Source organism: Myotis lucifugus, unplaced genomic scaffold (genome assembly GCF_000147115.1).
Source record: "Myotis lucifugus unplaced genomic scaffold, Myoluc2.0 scaffold_91, whole genome shotgun sequence".
In the NCBI taxonomy this organism is placed as follows: Eukaryota; Metazoa; Chordata; class Mammalia; order Chiroptera; family Vespertilionidae; genus Myotis; species Myotis lucifugus.
In genome coordinates, this window is record NW_005871139.1 from 4,144,399 (window position 1) to 4,166,417 (window position 22,019).

At 38.0% G+C, this 22,019-nt stretch overlaps 1 protein-coding gene and 1 non-coding gene across 10 annotated transcripts in view; both read left to right on the forward strand.

Moving 5' to 3' along the window:
• Window positions 1–22,019, forward strand: part of LARP4 (La ribonucleoprotein domain family member 4) — a 69,141-nt gene that overhangs the window by 37,454 nt on the left and 9,668 nt on the right. For 7 of the 9 annotated variants that reach the window (XM_006091554.3, XM_023756354.1, XM_023756353.1 and 4 more), the window contains 5 exons: window positions 7,079–7,291; window positions 7,765–7,865; window positions 11,579–11,791; window positions 12,940–12,988; window positions 16,312–16,473. In XM_006091554.3, coding sequence (XP_006091616.2) covers window positions 7,079–7,291; window positions 7,765–7,865; window positions 11,579–11,791; window positions 12,940–12,988; window positions 16,312–16,473 — 738 coding nt within the window. Of the gene's footprint in view, window positions 1–7,078; window positions 7,292–7,764; window positions 7,866–11,578; window positions 11,797–12,939; window positions 12,989–16,311; window positions 16,474–22,019 lie in introns of those variants that run through there. The other 2 variants (XM_014458236.2, XM_023756357.1) reach the window with 2 other exon arrangements.
• On the forward strand, window positions 16,036–16,139 carry LOC111826632. The gene has a single exon (XR_002829987.1). It is a non-coding gene; the product is annotated as a U6 spliceosomal RNA (small nuclear RNA).

A 22,019-nucleotide genomic window follows, 5' to 3' on the forward strand; every position in this document is an offset into this window, starting at 1 on the left:
CAATAGCATTTTATACATTCACATTGTAGTGCAACCATCACCAATACTTATTTCTAGGCATTTTTGCATCACCCAAAACAGAAAATCTATACAAGTTAGGCAGTAATGTCCCATTCTCCCAGCCCCTAGTAACCTCTAATCTATAGTCTCTGTCTTTATGAATTTGCCTATCTACATATATATAAAAGCTTAAGCGACCTTTATGACTGGACAACCTTTATGACACACAACACAGGAGCTTGCTCCCTGGTGGTCAGTGTGCTCCCACAGCCAACTTCCTGCGGCCAGCCAACCTCCCATGGTCCCTCCTCCCAGCCCCCATCGGCTCCCATCTGGACGGGGTGAGACGGCCCTGATTGCTGGCCAGGCCAAGGCTCCCCACCCATGCACGAATTCGTGCACCAGGCCTCTTGTTTTAGATAACTGCATATAAGTGCAGTCATGCAATATTTGTCTTCGTGTCTGGCTTATTTCACTTAGCATAATGTTTTCAAGGTTCATCCATGTTGTAGCATATATCAGAACTTCATTACTTTTTATGGGTTCTTAACTCTCTTTGGCTAGTATGAATAATGCTATACGACTATCAGTTATTTGAGGTATTTACCTAGACATTACTGGCAAGTATAATACCATGTTTAACATTTTGAGAAGCATGAAACTGTTTTTGCACAGCAGCTCCACCAGTTTACATTCCCAGCAATGTGTAAATTTTTCCACATCTTATCAACATTTGTTATTTTCTGCTTTCTTAATAAAAGTCATTATAGTTTGGGGTTTCATTTTCCTAATGACTAATGATGTTCAGTCTTTATGTTTTTTTTTTGCCATTTGTGTATCTTTTTTGAAAATTGGGTTGTTTGTTTTGAGTTGTAGTAGTTCTTTATATATTTTAGATATTAGTCCCTTATCAGATAGATGATTTGCAAATATTTTCTCCCATTGTGTGAGTTAATCTTTTCCTTCTTTTTTAAAAATATATTTTTACTGATTTTAGAGAGGATAATGTCCTATGTACACTTGAGAAAAATGTGTATTCTAGAGTTTGAAGTAGTATTTTTTAGATCCAATTGGTTTATAGTGTTGAAGTTCTCTATTTATTGCTCTTCTGTTGAGTATTCATTATTGAAAGTGGGTTAATGAAGTCTCTATTGTAGAACTGTATTCTTTCAGTTCTGGCATTGTTTGCTTTATGTATGTAAGGACTCTGTTGGTAGATGTATATATGTTTACAATTGTTTTCTCTTTTTGCTTAATTGAACCTTTTATCAATATATAATGTCCTTTGTCTTTTGGAACCTTTTTTGACCTAGTATATTTTGCCTGATAATAATAAAGCCATCTTAGCTGTATTTTGGTTACTATTTGCTTGCATTTTGTTGCTTTCAATGTCTCTGAATCTAAAATGAATCTATGATAGACAGCACATAGATGGATTCTTTTTTAAAATTCAACCTGTCAGTCTCTGCCTTTAGTAGAGTTTAAGCTGTTTACATATCAAGTAATTACTAATCAGGAAAGATAATTCTGCTAACTAGGTATTGGTTTTCTAGGCGTTTCCATCCCCAGTTCCTTAGTTAACTGCCTGTTTTTTTTTCATTGAATTGAACTTTTATAGTGTACCAATTTTGTTTTTCACCTTACCTATACTGTATAATTTTAAGTTGTTTTTTTTTTAAATATATTTTATTGATTTTTCACAGAGAGGAAGGGAGAGAGATAGAGAGTTAGAAACATCGATGAGAGAGAAACATCGACCAGCTGCCTCCTGCACATCTCCTACTGGAGATATGCCCGCAACCAAGGTACATGCCCTTGACCGGAATCGAACCTGGGACCTTTCAGTCCGCAGCCGACGCTCTATCCACTGAGCCAAACCGGTTTCTGCTAATTTTAAGTTTAAAAAAAATTTTTTTAGTGGTTCTCTTGGGGCAGTGGTTCTCAACCTTCCTAATGCCGCTACCCTTTAATACAGTTCCTCATGTTGTAGTTACCTCCAACCATAAAATTATTTTCGTTGCTACTTCATAACTGTAATTTTGCTACTGTTATGAATCGTAATATAAATATCTGATATGCAGGATGTATTTTCATTGTTCACGACCCACAGGTTGAGAACCCCTGTGGGGGGTTACAGTTAACATCTTAAATTTATAACAACGTCAATTGAATAGTGTACAAATACTCTGCTCCTATACTTCTTTGTCCCTTCCCCTTTATATTTTTTACTTTCACAGATTACATCTTTATATATTTGTGCCCATTGATACCAGTTTATATTGTCTTATTTCCATTTTAAATCATATGAGGAAAAAAGAGGACTTACATAACAGAAATACAGTAACTTTTATTTGTCTTTACCTAAGTGATTATCTTTAGTAATGTTCCTTATTTCTTCTTATGGCTTTGAGTTACTGTCTGGCTTCATTTCATCTGAATAAGTCTCATTAGCATTTCTTATTAGCTAATAAGTCTCATTAGTATTTCTGATTCCTTTTTAGCATTTTATTTGTATATCTTTTTCCTAATTACTATTAGGTTTGTCCATAGTTTTCATTAGCTCATTGAGCACATTTAAAATTGAACATCTTTGACCAGTAATGCCAATGTCTGGACTTTCTCAGGATAATTTTTATAACCCCCCCCCCCCCCGTGAATCACTATAGGTTTTTCTTTCTTTGTATGTTTTGTAATTTTTTGTTGAAAACTGGATATTCTAAGTATTTATAAGATGTTAACTCTGGAAATCTGATTCTTCTACTCCTCAGGTATTAGTGATGTTTTGCTTGTTAAAGGCCTGTGACTTTTCCAAACTGTTTTTGCAAAGTGTGTATTCCTTATTGTGGTCACTGAAATTTCTATTCCATTATCTCTATCTACATTCAGCCTGAGATCTGACAAAGATTTCCATAAATGTCTGGCTCCAAATAGGGTAATGGTGGTGGTGAAGGGTTCTGTCTCTTAGTTAGGGTTTTTTGAATTTATTGGGGTGACATTGGTTAATAAAATTATATAGGTTTCATGAAGTAAAATTCTATAATCCATCATCAGTATATTGTATTGTGTGTTTACCACCCCAGGCCAAGTTTCCTAACATCTCCATTTATCCCTCCTTTACCCTTTTCTACCTCCCCCACTTCCCCCTTCCCTCTGGAAATCACCAGTTTTCTGTGTTTATTGCTCAATCCCTTTACCTTTTACTAGTACACCCAGCCTCAACCCCTCTCCTCTGACAGCTGTCAGTCTGTTCTCTGTCTCTGAGTCTGGTTTATTCATGAGATTCCACATATAAATGAAATGAAATCACAATAGTATTTGTCTTTCTCTGACTGGCCTTATTTAATTTAGTGTAATGGTCTCCAGGTCCATCCATGCTCTTGCAAAGTGTGAGATTTCCTTATTTTAGGCCGATTAAAGTTTTAGGTGTCACTTGGGAATCTGCTGCTTCAGAGAGGGTCATAATTGAGGCAAACATCAGCACAGATCCCTCAGGTATCCACCAGACTAACCACAACACACCCAGCATATTTGAAGGACAAAGTCCTCACACAACCTACCTTAGCACCAGGCAGCCACTCCCAGAACACAGGCCACTGAGGAATGGAAGTGGTAGCTACTGGTTTGTTGTTGGTTTTGTTTTTTTTTTCCCCCACTTAGGTAAGATCAGCCGCCTCTCCCTTTATTAAGCACTCCACTAGTTGTCATAAGTGTCCAAGCACTCTTTCTTGCTCAAATATTGATTCACTGGGAGCTAGTCTGCCATTTTTCCGCTATTCAATTTTTTGTTTATTCATGCAAATACAGTCATGCACCACTTAACAAGGATAAAAAAGAAAAAAAAACCCAGTCAGAAATGAAGACTGCAGGAACTGAAATGAAGAATGCATTACATGGAATCTCATTGTAGTTTTGATTTGCATTTCACTAATGACTAGTGAAATTGAGGATCTGTTCTTGTGCTTATTGGCCATTCACATATTCTCTTTGGAGAAATGTCTATTCAAATCCTTTGTCCATCTTTGAATTGGCTAGCTACTGTATATTCTTGAGTGTAGTTTAACATGATTCTCTGTCCCCTGTATTTCCTACAAATTGGTAGCTAGGTCTAGAGGCTTCAATAGAATTGGATTTGATTTTGGAGCAGTGGAGAGAGAGAGAGAGCATAAGTATATAAAATATTTGTTATGTCTCTTATGCTAGCTGCTACTGCTCATTGGTGAACTCTATTCATTAAGGGTTGAAGAGGTACTATTTCTGTGTTAATCTGTTTTCTATTTATTAGCTGAAACACTTCTATAAAGAGAAGCTTGCCCTCATCTTCATTGCCCTGAGGTACAGCTCATTGACAAAATGCATGATAAATGCTTGGTTCTAGCTTTTATTACCTGTTTTTGAAAATAATGCATTGATTCTCTGGCAACTTTCATAAATGACCATTCAGATTTTTTTTTTTTTTAGATTTAAACATATTTGGTGTGCTTACTGTCCTCACTGATGAAGTGGCCTCTGAGTTTACTTATGAGTTCTCTTGTTATGACCCTTATAATTTTCATTGGCTTGTTTGTTCTCTAGTGCAACAAGGTAGATGAGGCTTTTGTATCTTTTGTGTCAACACTTGGGGTCAGCCAACTCTCTGGAGTCCCTGTGTTACTTTTATGGGGAAATGATATTTTGTATTCACTGGCTTTGCATAAGGAGTTATTGTGACTAACTACATGTTTTGTCTTGTGTTTTTGTTTGTTTTTTAAGACAAAATACATGATTTTTTTAAAGATAGTCTTTATTTTATTTTATTTTTTAATATATTTTTATTGATTTCAGAAAGGAAGGGAGAGGGAGAAATAGAAACATCAATGGTGAGAGCGAGTCATTGATTGGCTTCCTCCTATACAGCCCCTACTGGGGATCAAAAGTGCAACCCGAGCATGTGCCCTGACCGGGAATCAAACTGTAACCTCCTGGTTCATAAGGCAACGCTCAACCACTGAGCCACACCAGCTGGACTCCATCATGATTTTATACTGATGCTTCCACTTTGAATTCAGGTGACATAGTTTTTACATCTTCAGTCTCACATTTGTTTCTCCTTTTTCCCATGTGAAAATCAAACCTCAGTGACTCCAATATAATATTGATTTGATGAATCCCATAGTCACATACAAAGTATCAGAATACAATACCAGTAGCAATATAATTCTGAGAATATTAAGAAAAATTTCATACTTTGCCTTTTGGGTTATTCGTAAGGAACTTTCCTAACAGTTGATTTTTTTAAAAATTGATTTTTAGAGAGGGAAAGGGAGAGGGACAGAGAGAGAAGCATCAATGTGAGAGTGAAACATCAATCCGCTGCCTCCTGCATGTCCCCTATCAGGGATTAAGCTCTCAACCAATTGAGCCAAACTGGCCAGGGCACAGTTGATTTTTATTTTGGTTCAAAGCCACTTAGGATTTCTCTATGTTATATTATTAATGAATGCACATTTTGGCCCATTTGCTTTTAACTTTTACACATTGATTTTTTTACATTTGATTTTCAGTATGTGCATTGTTTAAAAGCAAAATATTTTCAATAAATATTCACATATACAAGGTGTCCCAAAAATATGTATGCACACTTTGAATAATTATAAAGACAGTGTTGCGTGGCCAGTGTGGCTCAATGGTTGAGCGTCTACCTATAAACTAGGAGGTCATGGTTCGATTCCTGGTCAGGACATATGTCTGGGTTGCGGGCTTGATCCCCAGTAGAGGGTATGCAGGAGGCAGCCGATTAATGATTCTTTCTCATCATTGATGTTTCTCTCTCTCTCTTCCTCTCTGAAATCAATAAAAATATATATATTTTAAAAGGCAGTATTTATGAAAATACATTTTATTTTCAAAATGTAATATAATCTAGACATAGTGTGTGTATACATTTTTTGGGACACCCTGTATATGTGTACGTAAGTATGTCTTCATATTTCCATCTGATTTAGCGAGAGAATAGCTTATGATACAGTCTTGCCTTTTTTTCTTTAATCTGTATATTCTAGAAATCACTTCATAATAGTATTTAGAGCAATTACTCAGTTCTTTTTATATCTGCAGGTTACTTACTCAGTTGTGTGTATGTATCCTGATGTATTCAGCCATCGATGCAATGTTGGGTTGGTTTGTGTGTGGTGGGGAGAGTCTGTCCTCCACCCCTGACCCTACATTACAAATCGTGTCAGTGAATAGCTGTGTGCATCCTTAAAAAAACAAAACTATTTTGGCCCTGGCTGGGTAGCTTAGTTGTTTAGAGCATCATCCTAAACAAGGATGTGGGTTCGATTCCAGCCAGGGCACATATAAGAATCAACCAATGAATGCTTAAATAAGTGTAACAACAGGTATCTCTCTCTCTCTCTCTCCCCCTCTCTCCCCTTCTCTCCCCTTCTCTCTCCCTCCCTCTCTCCCTCTCTCCCTCTCTCCCTCTCTCCCTCTCCCCCTCTCCCCCTCTCCCCCTCTCCCCCTCTCCCCCTTTCTCCCTCTCTCCTTCTCCATTCCTTTCTCTCTCTAAAAATCAGTAAGTAAAGAAATAAAATAAAAGACTGTTTTGGTCAGTGTACATTTGGGAAAGATTTCTAGAAGTGGGATTGATGTTCTTAAGAGCTGTGCTATTTTGCATGCCCATCTTAATGTATCAGATTATCTGTTTTAGACTTTGCCAATTGTATAATTGAGAAATTTAATTCAACTTTAATTGCATTTCTCTTAGCAAGGTTTAGCATCTTTTTCATATGTTTAAGAGTCGTTTGCCTTTTTTTTCTTTTCTGTGAACTCTATTTTTCTAACTCATTTTTAGGTAGGATTGTTGGCTTTTAAATCTATTTTTAGAATTTATGTATTTGGAATATTAACAGTTTCACTGTTTGGACTTCTGTGTATTTGCTATACATAAGTTTCAATTAATTAAATCTGTCATTTTCCTTTGCCTGATTCTACAATAGGCAGAAATAATGTAGTCATGTAAAATAAGTTAAAGTTTTTAATTAAATATATTTGTAAAAATATACACTTAATCCTTTGTAATTATGTGTTCCTCTTCTAGGCAAGGATAAAAGCCATCAATACGTTTTTTGCTAAGAATGGTTTTCGATTAATGGATTCTAGTATGTATAGTCAGCCCATTCAAACTCAAGCACAGTATGCCTCACCAGTCTTTATGCAACCTGTATATAGTCCTCACCAGCAGTACTCCATCTATAGTATTGTGCCTCAGTCTTGGTCTCCAAATCCTGCACCTTACTTTGAAACACCACTGGTAAGTGAGATCTTTACAGAATAATAAAATTTTTTCACTCAAGCTGAAATTTGAAGAAATCAGCTAGCGTGGGAGTTCATTTTTTGTTTTGTTGATTGTTTATTTTCTGTTTTTTAAGTAATGATGAGGATCTATAATATCCCATAGCAAATGTATGCATGTGACTAAATGTTTCTATAATTTTATTCTTTAGATTTTGCTGTGTGAATTAAAGTTAGAGACTGGATAAATCCATTGATTTAAATTGCTTTTAGTTTTGTGAAACTTACTCAAAGAAAAGTGTTCTTTATGAAGTAATGGACCAGTGATTTCTTGTTCTGTAATGTACTGCAAAAGTGAAAAAGTAAAATGTTTAAAATTATTTTGAGCTAGAAGAAATTGATGCTAGGTTGTCGTCAGAAATTTCTTATGACCTTCACATCAGATGCTGCCTTTACCATTAACTGTTTTTAAACATTAAAATTTTCTTTTAGGCTCCGTTTCCAAATAGTTTTGTGAATGGCTTTAGTTCACCAGGATCTTATAAAACAACTGCTGCTGCTGTGAATATGGGTCGACCATTCCAAAAAAATCGGTAAGATAAAAATCTTGGCTGAAATTTATTGTAAGCAGTTCTCAGTAGTTCTTACAGAGTCACTGTGTTCATTGCAATGCTTATTTGCAGATTCAGTGGGAAGGAATTTTTTTGTTTTGCACAAAATATATGAGTGATTTAATCTAGAATTTATAAACACGCTTTGACCTCATGTTGATAATGGGATAAAAGGACTTGGGGCTGAGATGGTACATGCTGATTTTTTTTTTTTAAATAAAGGGAACAGGAAATGTTCTATGGCAGCAACACAAAGTCCAGTGTGTGAGTGCTTTTAGTGTTAAAAGAGGTAAACACAAAGTGGTTCCCCCACTGCCCCAAGCACCCACCTAATCCCATATCCCTGCTATTTCGACTGCCCCAAGCACCCACCTAATCCCATATCCCTGCTATTTCGACATTATTGACTATATTCTTCTTGCTGCAATCTGCATATCTGTGAAAGCAATTTTAAAATATATATATTGTTATTTTTTCATCACTATTTACTCCCCCGATACCCTCTTACCTCCACCCACACTCCCCCCCCCCCCCGCTTTTTAAAAAATATTGATTTGAGAGAGAGAGAGAGAGAGAGAAACATTGATGTGAGAGAGAGACATCAATTGGTTCCCTTCCATACACACCCCAACTGGGGATGAAACCCACAGTCTGGGTATGTGCCCTGACTGGGAATCAAACCCACCACCTCTAGGTATACCTGACAATGTTCCAATTAACTGAGCCACACCAGCCAGAGCTAAAGTAACTTTTCTTTTTTTTTTTTAAAGTAACTTTTAACTAATAACTTAAAGTACTGCCCAGCCCATGTGGTTCAGTGTTGAGCATCAACCTAGGAACCAAGAGATCACGGTTCAATTCCTGGTCAGGTCACATGCTCAGGTTGCAGGCTCTATCTCCAGTGCATGAGGCAGCCAATTGATGATTCTCTCATTGATGTTTCTATCTCTCTATCCCTCTTCCTTCTTCTGTCTCTAAAAACCAATAAAAACATATAAAAATATAAAAGTACTGATGTTTGCAGATGCTTGATTTAAAAATACATTGTTTTCATGGTGTTCCTTTATTGTTACTTGTCTTTGTCTGCTGTGCTTTCTTGGTGAAGGGGGTAAGATTACAGTAAGAAAGCCAAAAATGACAGTCAAATCATTTTGGCTTTAATGGAGGTGTACCTATGGTATTGAAAATACAGGGCAGATTCATTATAATTTTGCTTGTTACTCGAAACCATTTGGGTATAATTCTTTTCCCTATGTTTGACCAATGCAGGTTGCTGTTAATTTTTAATTACAGAAATAGCACATGAATACTTTCTTACATAAATGCAAATATTACAGTAAAGTGTTTTGACCCCCCCCCCCCCCCCAACCAAATCCTTGTTTCTTTATATCTAAGAAGTGACCACTGCCAGACCTTTATTTATATCAGTCAAGGAGAAAGTAACGATATAGGGCCCTCATGCAGTTTATTATATTGTATTGGCCTTATAACAGCCCAGTGATGATCACTAGACGTACTTAGAGAAAATACAACTAACTTTCAGAAGTCGGGGCATTTTTCTACCTTTCATACTTTATCTTTCTGTCACTATACTTCTTCCTTTCTATCTTTTATCGCTTATTTCTTTCTTTTGCCCAGATTGAGATTGTTAGTCCCTCTCAGTGAAGGGTAAGATTATGAGATCTGAGGGCTGTTTAAACCTAACTTGTCCATTAGGTCTCTTGAAATGCAATGAGAAAATTGAAGTGAAAGTTTTTGAACAGGTAATGTAAATAGCGTAGCTACTTAATGGGGTCATTTTCAGATATGATGGATAATATAAATGTATTGAAAATTACGTGTTAGTTGACATTATATTATTTTAATTGCAACTAAAAGCCTACTTTGTGACAGAAAGTATCTGGAAAAGTATCATCTCATATTAAACTCAGCCCAACTCTGTAGCCTGAGTTTTATCTTTAACCTAATTTTTTATATGTTCCTTAACGAGTAAAGTAGGATAGCTGGAAATGTGTTTGTAATTAATGTATGAGGTTTTAAATCCCTATTCAGAGAGCCAGGAATTGACATTGTGTTATTAATATTATGAATTTGTAATTATGAAAATAGACTGGAAAAAAAATGGAGCATATAAACTGCAAGCAAGGGGCTAAATATAAGTCTTATACTCTCTTGTTTAATCTATAGAGCCAACAGTGGATAGAGTGTTGGCCTGTGGACTGAAAGGTCCCAGGTTCGATTCCAATAAAGGGCACATGCCCAGGTTGTGAGCTCGATTCCCAGTAGGGGCCGTGCAGGAGACTGCCCATCAATAATTCTCTCATCATTGGTGTTTCTATCTGTCTCTCTGTCCTTTCTTCTCTGAAATCAATAAAAACATATTTTTAAAAAACCTATAGAGCCAAGATCCTCAGTTGCTTGGACTTAACTTTAGATGTTTTAACTATTGATTAAACTGTATCTTCTCTCCTTTACCATAGCTTCATCTGCTTATAAATTGTAAGAGTTGGGTGCCTATGCACATGATCCAAGATAAAAGTTACTTTTGTTAGAAGTAGCTTTCTTTGTTTTGTCTTGTTTTTACCAGATTTCATACCTTAATTCATGAAGTCATGTCAGGCTATTTAGTTGTATTATATCTTCCTAGTTATATTATATGTCCCACGTATGGATCGTTGAACAACAAATTTCATTTGGCAAGGGATACTTAGTAAGAAGGTGGGATTTTAATATATTCCTCCATTTTATTTTTTTTTTAATGTCATTCCCTTAAAGAGCCTTTTTATACTTTTTTTCTGATTTTCCGTTATGAAAAAAATTTTTTTAAGCTTTATTTTTTTTTTAAGGAGAGAGAGAGAGAGAGAGAGAGAGAGAGAGGATGTGAGAGAGGGAGAGAGAGAGAGAGAGGAAGAGAGGATGTGAGAGAGGGAGAAAGACATTACAATATGAGAGCATCATATCAGTTGGCCGCCTCTTGCATGCCCCTCCTGGGGATCGAGCCCACAACCTGAGCATGTGCACTGACCGTGACTCGAACCAGCAACCTTTTAAAAAATTATTGATTTTAGAGAGAGGAAGGGAGAGGAGGAGAAACATTGATTGCCTGCCTTCTGCATACCCTCTACTGGGGAAGGATCAAACCTACAACCCAGGCATGCACCCAACTTGGAATCAAACCAGCCGCTTCCTGGTACATGGGACGACGCTCAAACAACTGAGCCATACCAGTTAGGGCTCTCCCTATGAAAATTTAATACTGGAGATTATGTATGTCTGTCTGTACTTTATACATAAAATTAATAAGAAATTAATAAGGTAGAGGCTTGACACAGATTCATTAGTAAGCTTAAAGCCTGGCTGATTTACATGTGTCAAGACTGCAGCTTATGTTAAAGAAAGAAGCTAAAATCATAGTTTTAGCCTGAGTATCTCAAAGAACTTTGGATTTTCCCCCAAATGTCTTTTAACAACTTTTTAATGTAAAAGTTCTTTGCCTGTTAAAAATAATATATCTAGGACATAAAAGGGTTTACATTTTTATAAAACAATTTTATGTTTAACTTAATTAATGGAAAACAGGAAACAGCAAAAAGCAGTTTTTAACTTGGCCTATTAAGAGTTTCTACCATTAAGAAGAAAGATGTTCTGTCTGTCTTGATTTATCCTCTCATATATGTAATCATTATTTCTCATAGCGTGAAGCCCCATTTTAGGGCATCAAGTGGTTCAGAACACTCAACAGAGGGATCTGTGTCATTGGGGGATGGACCAGTAAACAGATCTGGTTCAAGAAACTTTCCAACTGAACGGCATAACCCTATAGTAACAGGACATCAGGAGCAAAGCTACCTTCCAAAAGAGACTCCAACTTTGCCGATTGAACAGAATGGGGATTATGGTAGGGGCAGGTAAGTGAATATGGTAATAAATCTGGAAGGAAATAAGGTATATGAAACTCCTTTTATCATAATGTGAATATTTGGAAACCATGATCTAGTGTTAAGTAAATACATTTTTACATAATAGTTTTTCATAATTATTAAGAAATTTAGAGTGTTTATATAGAATGTAACTGAGTCAGATTTATGAAAGTTATTCTGAAGTTCACAAAGAATGGTTTAGAAAGATAAAATCCCATCTGCATTATAGTTTTAATTTCCCACAACTAACTGATTGATTGACTGATTGATTGATTTTAGAGAGGAATGGAGTGAGAGATTTGTTGATCCACTTATTTATGCATTCATTGGTTGCTTCTTGTATGTGCCCTCATGGGATTGAACCCCCCAACCTTGGCATATCAGAGCAGTGCTGTAAAACCAACTTAGCTACCCAGCCAGAGCTAATTTCTTACAACTTCTAAACTAAGGGAATGTGGTTATATATAACTTAACTTGCCTGAAAAAAACATAACAACCCTAATCTGCTCCTGGTGTGGAGAGAGTGCTTCTAATAAAAATGTGCATAGCTTACTTCGTGGTGGTGGTGGTGGTGATCGTAGTTGAAGTTTTTGGTAGATTTGCGCAGGATCCCTTCAGAAGAATACATATTTATCCTATATAATAAAAGCCTAATATACTAAGTGTCCAGTCGTCCGGTCAGCCATTCAACCAATCAAAGCGTAATAAGCTAAGGCTTCTCAACCACTCACTATGACGTACACTGACCACCAGGGGGCAGACGCTCTGACTGGTAGGTTAGCTTGCTGCTGGGGTCTGGCTGATTGGGACTGAGCAAGACCGGCTGGACACGCCTAGGAGCCCTCCCGGGGTCCCTCCCCAGCTGGCCAACCTCCCTGGCCCTGATTATGCATCGGTGGGGTCCCTCGGCCTGGCCTGTGCCCTCTCACAATCCAGGCTGAGGGACACACCACCCCCCACCCCCACCCCTGCTGAGTGCATAAATTTCGTGCACCGGGCCTCTAGTCTTTTAATAATAATGGAAATTTATGTATAGATAATTAAATAGAAATACACTCATTTTTATGAAATGTATAAATTTGAAGAAACTTAAGAGTTCTCCCTCCCACCACCCTTTTTTTTTGTTTTGTTAAAAGGAGAACTCTTTTCAGAGGTCGAAGACGACGAGAAGATGACAGAATCCCAGTAAGTATTTTTTTACTTTTAATTACTGCTGTTAATTTTTCTTTTCTTTTGTGATTTACTATGGCATTGACTTGTGATCTACCTTGGCTTTTAGGTTTCTACTTGATTGATTTTTTAAAAAAATATTATTGATTTCAGAGAGGAAGGGAGGGAGAGAGAGACAGAAAGAAACATCAGTGATGAGAGAGAACCATTGATTGGCTGCCTCCTGCACGTCCCCCCTTGGGGATTGAGCCCATAATCCGGGCATGTGCCTTTGACCGGAATCAAACCTAGGACCCTTCAGTTTGCAGGCTGACGCTCTATCCACTGAGCCAAACTGGCTAGGGCAGTGGTCGGCAAACTGCAGCTTGCGAGCCACATGCGGCTCTTTGGCCCCTTGAGTGTGGCTCTTCCACAAAATACCAACTTCTGCACATGGGCCACGAAGTTTCATTCTCACTGTATGTGTGTGCCTGCACATGGTATTTTGTGGAAGAGCCACACTCAAGGGGCCAAAGAACTGCATGTGGCTCTCGAGCCACAGTTTGCCGACCACTGGGCTAGGGCTACTTGATCGATGATAGTATGCAGCAAAAGGTATGCAGCCTGTGCTTGACCCTGAAATGTACACCATTATCACGCTCCCTCCACCCTTAAAGTGCACATATAGTTAGGGATTTGACCTGTGTTTCTCACTTTCTTAAAAAATTACTTGAGTATCTAATATTTTCACATGGTTTAAAAATAAAAAATATGAAAATAATTCTATGAAAAGATTAACTCTTACTTTACTAACAGACATTTAAGCAGTTTGAATCTTCTGATTGTATATAAGTGCTATTACAAACAGTGCAATGATAACCTCATACATACACTTTTCGTTTCCTATGTATGCAGTATCTGAAGGAGAATCTCTAGAAGTGGGATTTCTGGGTCACAATTTAATAAGTTGCTGCTAAGTAGTTTTCTATAGGGGTTGTGCTGATTTTCATTCCTCTTTATCCATAGCCTTACAGAGGACATGATTTTATTTTATTTTTTTAAAGAATAGTTTATTAATCACTAGAGAGGAAGGGAGAGAGAGACATCGATGTGAGAGTACAACATCGATCAGCTTGCCTTCTGCACGCCCCCCACCAGCGATTGAGCCCACAACTCAGGCATGTGCTCTGACCAGAAATCGAACTGTTAACCTTTTTGGTGCATGGGACGACGCTCAACCAACAGCCACACCAGTCAGGGCAGGATATGATTTTTTGCCAATCTGATAAAGCATATCATACATTTTTAAAGCTCTGTTGGATGGTGTTAGAAACTGTTATGCTGTTCATTAATTGTTCGGAGTCAATTTTCTACCTGCTGTTAATTCTTATATCCACTAATCTTATAAAATCTCTTAAAGAAAAATGTTTATAGCTAAGGCCTAACATTCTTATTTGAATCTTAATGCCTCAGATTATTCATATTTTGATTTTTTTTGTGTGTTGTTTGTTCATAGTGACTACTTACCATTTCTTAACTGGGCCCAAAAAGTGTTGAGGAATAAAAATGATGTAGGAAGATATAGAGGTCTCAAGAAAACTCTGTCTAGAATTTACAGATATATCATAAATGTGTAATATAATGCTTGTTTTACATGTATAAGTAGTGAATTGTATACATATATAAGTAGTATACATATAGCTTACTGTTGGTTATACATATAAGTTACACATACACCACATTTATAAAGTATTAAAAACATACACATTTTCAAAGAAGAAAATGTATTGCGTTATAACAAAGAATAGTCCTTAGGGCAAACTATGAACCCTTTAAAACAGTGTTGTTTTTTCCATTTATAGCTTTTTATACTTTGGGCAGCCATGAGATTTTAGGCAACAACTTTTTAAAGATACCATTGAAGCAGTAACATCCTCAAGTGGCCCTGAACAGTTGAGGAGAGGAGAAATTAGGTTTGAGGTCTGTTTAACATGTTAAAAAATGTCTGGATTGAGGACTGAAGGTTGAGATGAAGAAAAAGGAGACAGGCATGTTTTCCAGTAGGAAGGGCAGGAGTGAGGTGCCCTTGTGCAGGAGGGCGATGTTAGCTAGAGATAAAATTTAGGATTTGTAAACTTACTCATAGTAACAAGTCATATGAGTAGATGAGGTCATGGCAGGGGACTCTCTGTATAGTGAGTGATTTTTTTAAAAAGGGTCAAGAATGGAACCTTGGGGAACATAGTGGCTTTGGATTGAAAAATGAGATTGTTTATCATGTTGTTTGAAGTATCCAAGTAAAGTCTGAGTGGCAATGGCTGATAGGCAGGCAAATGGATATCTGGGTTTCAGGTGAATGTCTGGGCTGAAAATAAAGTGTACAACTCAATGATTTTTGGTATATTTTCAGAGTTGTGCAGCCGAAAGTTACCAAAAAGTGAAAAATTGTTTTAAGGATTGTTTGCATGTAGATAATAGTTAAAGTCATGAGTAAAGGGCATCATCACACAGGGAAAGTGAGAAGTAATGACTGTATAGAAACCAAAAACCATCAAAAGAAGTAGGCAGGCAGAGAACAGCACATGATTATCAGATCTGTGCATCAAGAGAAAGGTGTGTCACAGAAGCTAAGGGAGAAATGAGCTCCCAAAGGAAAGAATGTTTACATGCCAAATGCTATAGTGAGGTCATGGAAAAAAGTCTTCCAGCTTTTGCATTGTGGAAGGCATTGGTGACTTGTCAAAGCAGTGGTATGATGAGTACAGAGGTGAGGAAGTAGAGGAGGGAGGTACAAGTGAGAGGTTTGTCAGAGGATATAGAGTGGTTAGGGTGAAAGGGACAGATGAGATTTTCAAGGAAGGATATTGTTCTCTCTTGAGACTGTATGGAAGGGTGAATGATGATGGCAAATTTATGTGAGGTAGGGGGTTTTTTTTGTTAGAAAAGGAGGTATAGCTAATTTAGAAAGCAAAGCATAGTGGAGATTGATTAGAAAAGGCTTAGGAGTGTGGCAAAGTTTGCAAAATAAACAAGAGAGGGAGCTAACTAAAGGTATGGAGGACTGATAGACTATGAGAGCTCATGTTCTCTTCAGCAGCACATACACTAAAATTTGAACAATGTAGAGAAGAATTACATAGCCCTGTGGAAGGATGACTTGCAAATTTGTGAAGCATGCCATATTAAAAAAAAAAAAAAAAAGACTAATAAGAGCTCAATTGAGATGAGAAGCCAAAAATTTATAGGGAAACAATTCTGTACATTAGGGTAGAGTTTGTTTTTTGAAGTTTCAGCTTCTGTGGTACAGGGTTAGAGAATAAGGTAGTCATATGACCTGTTTTATGATTTGTGTCTTTTAGAGATCCCAACCTTCAACACCTGAAGCAAAGGCTCCAACACCAAAGTTTGACTTATTAGCCTCAAATTTTCCTCCTTTACCTGGAAGTTCATCAAGAACACCAGGTGAACTTGTTTTGGAGAGTAGGATGTCTGATGTTGTTAAAGGTGTCTGCAAAGAAAAGGTAAACACTGAAACATCCAATCTTCTACCTTTTGGGGACTGTATATTAGCCTATGTTTTAAGTTATTTAGGTTTTTGTTCTTAATAAGTATTTATAATATAGTTTTAATTCAGGGGATTGTCAGTATACATTGAGTATTATAAAAAGATTTATGATAGTCCTGTGGCCACGTGGCTCAGTTGGTTGGAGCATCGTCCCCTACGTCCAGTACATCAAAAGGTTGCAAGTTGGATTCCTCCTCAAGGCACATACCTAGGTTGCGGTAGGGGAGGCAACTGATCAGTGTTTCTCCCTCTCTCTATCTCTGTCTCTCTCCGTTCTTCTCTATCTAAAATTAGTTAAAAAAATACCCTCAGGTGAGGATTTTAAAAAAACTAAGAAAAATATTTATGATAAAGCTACAAATAAAATATTTTGTCATTTTTACATGTCTTTGTCAGTCACTCCGCTTGATAGAACTGATTAATGCAAGCCAAATGCAAAGTGTCATTTCCACTTAAGTGCCTATAATTAACCAATGATATAAATGAGAATTTTAAGCTAGTTTGGGAAACTCAGTTTTTAAATAATGGAGAGTGGATATCAAAATGTTAGGATACCTCATCCTATAATATTTTTGAGTTAGACCTCTTAATATGGTAAATTCCCATTCCCCACAGAATTTTCTCATGTTCTGCCCTTTTTTATCCTAATTCTATTGTTATTTTAATAGTACATGTACACATGTACTATTTTGAAGATACTACCTAGGCTTGTAATGGAAATAGTACCCTGCAACCACCTTCAACTCTAGCTTTTCTCTTGACATTTGTTCCTGTATTTCTAAGGAAAGCCAAAACAAGCAAATGTACTTGGTTATACTGCTATTTTTTTTACCTTTCAGTTATAGACATCTATTAACTTTACATTCTAGAAGCTAAGTATTTAGCTCTCTTAAAGCAACATATTCTTCTCATCCTCCCAGTAGATTTTACTTTATCATATCTAGGATACCATCAATTATAAGACGCCCCATTATTTTATTTAAAATTTAATTAATTAATTTTCATTTTTTTGTTAATCTTCACCCAACGCTATTTTCCCACTGATTTTTAGAGAGAGCAGAAGGGAGTGGAGAGAGACAGAGAGAAACATCAATATGAGAGAGACACATCGATTGGTTGCCTGCCACACGGGCCCCAACCAAGTCCAGGGATTGAGCCTGCAACCGAGGTGTGTGCCCTTGACTACAATCGAACCTGTCCGTGGCTGATGCTCTATCCACTGAGTCAAACTAGCTCGGGCTATGCCCCATTATTTTAGTATCACTAAGAAAAACAATTATTGCCAGTTAGAGTAGGATATGCCATCATTGTAAGTCACATCTCAGTTATTACATAACTTTTTCCTAACAGCCTCATAGTATACTGTTATTATTTTTCCTTTTTTATATTCTCCATGGCCTGCTGCACAGCTATGTTCCTGGGACGTCTCTTCACTATCAATCCTGGGAATTTTCCTTACTCTACTTGGTTAGATCCCCCCTTTTTCTTGCTCTTGTTTTACTTTCCCATATTATGGTGAGTCACATCTTCCCAAGCTTCCTGAATAAAGGGCTTTTAGTATAAATTTGTAGAGATCTTGCATTCTGAAAATGTTTTGATGTTCTCACACTTGATCAGTAGCATATCTAGTAGAATTCATTCTACTATTGATGGACATTTGAGCTGTGTTTTCTTTGAAATTTTGAAGATACTTTATTGCCTTTTTTTTTAAAGTGCAGTATTGTAGTTATTTTGTCACTTCTAAGATTCATATATTTCACCTTTGAAAATCAGGCTGTCTTTTTTTTTCTTTATTGTTGAACGTATTACATATGTCCCCCCTTTTCCCCATTGACCCCCTCCAGTCCACCCCTCACCCAAGTCTTCATCATTCTATTGTCTGTGTCCTTGGGTTATACATATATGTATTCTTTTGTTACTTCTTCCCTTCTGTGTTGTATGAAATATATTGCTGTTGATGTAGGCGACTATTTTATTTTGAGCTATTGCGTAAAAATATAACATTTATTCATTCTACCATTGATGGACTAATGTTTTTTGTCAGTTCATTATTATAAGCAATACTGCTATGAATCTTCAAACTTTCTGTTCATGTGAGCAAGAACATTTCTAAGGTATAATTGCTGAGTGATAGGGCTTTTTTTTTTTTTAATCGGTAACATTTTTTTAAATATATATTTTATTGATATTTTACAGCAAGGAAGGGAGAGGGATAGAGAGCCAGAAACATCGATGAGAGAGAAGCATCGATCAGCTGCCTCCTGCACACCCCCTACTGGGGGGATGTGCCCGCAACCCAGGTACATGCCCTTGACTGGAATCGAACCTGGGACCCTTCAGTCCCCAGGCCGACGCTCTATCCAATGAGTCAAACCGGCCAGGACAGTGATAGGGCTTTTTAAAATTTGAATGACTTTTGAGGTTAAATTACCTTTTTTTTTTTTTTAAATCCTCACCCAAGGGTATTTTTTCCATTGATTTCTAAAGGGGGAGTGGGGGAGAGAGAGAGACTCACCTCTACTGGGGCTGGGGAACCTGCAAACGAGGTGCCCTTAACCAGGAATTGAACCTGTGACCCACGGGCCAGTGCTCTAACCACTGAGAAACTGGCCACAGCTAAATTATCATTTTTATGTTTATTGGCCATTTGAGTCTCTTTTATAAAAAGAGTTTTTTAAATATTTTGGCACATTAAATTGGGTTATCTCTTATCTTACAGATTCATGGAATTTAAACAGTATTCTGGATACTAATTCTTTGTCAGTTATGTATATCACTAATGCTTTATTTTCAGTCTTATGTATTTGTGGGTAAAAAACAGGTTCTTAATTTTAATATGGTTATATTTGGCAGTATTTCCTTTGTAGTTTTTTTTTCTTTTTAGCTTAGGAAATAATCTAGCTTCCAGAGGTTCATGTCAGAAACTGTGGTTTATTTGTTTTTTAAAAATATTTTTATTGATTTTAGAGAGGAAGAGAGAGGGAGAGATAGATACATCAATGATGAGAGAGAATCACTGATTGGCTGCCTCCTCCACTCCCCTCATTGATCCGGTAACCCAAGCATGTTCTCTGACTGGGACTCGAATCGTGACCTCCTGGTTCATAGGTCAGCGCTCAACCACTGAGCCACTGCAACCAGGCTAGAAACTATGGTTTTGATCCCTCATTCTCCCAATGACGTGTATCTTTCCACCCATCCCACCCCACCGGAGGCTTTTAGGATATTTTATTTATTCCTGGTATTCTGTGAAATTTCATGAGGATGTATCTTGCTATGACTCTCTTTGTTTTGTTTGGTTTTAGTCATTGTACTGGATACCTTGATGGGATTTTTAAATCTGGAAACTCATGACCTTCCATGTGGGATAAATTTCCTGTACTTCTCTTTGATAAATCCTTCACCTCTTTTCTTCTCTTTTTCTGGAACTCTTAATTTGATATTGGACCTTGGTTTGCTTGTTTTGGCTTTCCTAATTTTGAGTTTTGTACTTGTTTTATTTTTCTTGTTTTAATTCTGGTAAAATACACATAACATAAATTTACCATCTTAACCATTGTTAAGTGTGTGCAGCTCAGTTGTGCTAAATACATTCACGTTGTTGTGCAATCAATCTCCAGAACTCTTTTAGTCTTACAAAGCTAAAATACTACCAGTAAACAATAAATCCCATTCTCCCTTCCCTCTGCCCCTGGCAACCATCATTCTACTTTGTCTCTATAACTGACTATTTTAGTTGCCTCATATAAATAGAATCATAGAGTATTTTGTCTTTTTGCGGCTAGCTTATTTCACTTGGCATGATGTCCTCAAGATTCATCCATTGTTGTGGCATGTGTCCTTTATTCCTTTCATTGCACAGTAACATTGCATTGTATGAATATATAGTAGCCACCCCCCCATCTGTAATTTTGCTTTCCATGGTTTCAGTTACCACAATTTAAAACTATTAAATGGAAAATTCCAAAAATTAACAATGCATAAATTTTAATTGAAAATTTTTAAGTGGATTTTTAGAGAGAGATAGAGGGGGGAAGAGATAGAAACATCAATGTGATAACAACAAATCAATCCGCTGCCTCCTGCACACCTGCTATCAGGGATCAAGCCTGCAACCTAAGCATGTGCCCTGACCAGGAATTGAACCTACTACCCCTTGGTTCACAGGATGATACCCAACCAACTGAGCCACACCAGACAGGCAACAATTCTTAAGTTTCAAATTTCATGCCCTTCTGAGAAGCGCACTTGGTATGTGAATCATTGTGAGGTGTATCCACAGTATATACACTATCCAGCCTTTAGTCTCTCTCAGTTATCTGGTCACATGTCACTATAGTACAGTGCTTGTGTGCAAGAAACTCTTATTTTACATAATAATGGCCCCAGAGCATAAGAGTAGTGATGCTGGTGATTTGTATATGCCAAAGAAAAGATGTAGAGTCTTCCTTTAAGTGAAATGGTAAGTGCTGTACAATAAGATATTTTGAGAAAGAGACGACAGACCACATTCACAAAACCTTTATTACAGTACTAGAGGCCCGGTGCACGAATTCATGCACAGGTGGGGCCCCTCTGGGTCGCCTGCAGGGATTGGCCTGAAACCTGCAGTCCAATGAAACCTGTAGTCCTACACTGCCTGCAGCTCCTACCTGCTGCTCCTGCTCATCCCGGGCCCCACTGCACCTGCTGAGGGCTCGCACCCAATTAGTCCCAATCAAGAGAGGCTCGAGCTGTCACAGCAGTGCTTGCCAGCTGTGAGCCCTGCATCTGGCGCCCTCCAGCCTGCGGGATCAGGCTGAAACCGGCTCCCTGACATCCCTCAAGGGGTCCTGGATTGCGAGAGGGCACAGGCCAGGCTGAGGGACCCCACCAGTGCACAATCGGTCTGGGGAGGGACTGCAGGAGGGCTCCAGGGCTTGTCCAACCCATCTCACTCAGTCCTGATCTGCCGGACCACAGCAGCAAGCTAACCTATCAGTCAGAGCGTCTGCCCCCTGATGGTCAGTACACATCATAGAGCCATTGAGCGGCCTTAGCATGTAATTAGCATATTATACTTTGATTGAACAGTCGACTGGTCACCAGAGGACCGGACACTTAGCATATTAGGCTTTTATTATATAGGATATTGTTGTCATTTTCTGTTTTTGTTTTTTGTTTTTGTTACTAGAGGCCCAGTGCACGAGATTCGTGCACTGGCGGGGGGGGGGGGGCAGGGTCCCCTAGCCCAGCCTGCATCCTCTTGCAGTCCAGGACCCCTTGGGGTATGTCCACCTGCTGGCTTAGGCTGGATCCCTAGGAGGCAGTCAGACATCCCTCTTGCAGTATGGGGCTCTTGCAGTCTGGGACCTCTCGCTCCTTACCGCCCGCCTGCAGTGGGGGCAGGAGAGGTTCCCACCACCGCTGCTGCGCTCCCCAGCTGTGAGCCTGGCTTCTGGCTGAGCAGCGTCTCCCCTGTGGGAGCACACAGACCACCAGGGAGCAGCTCCTGCGTTGAGC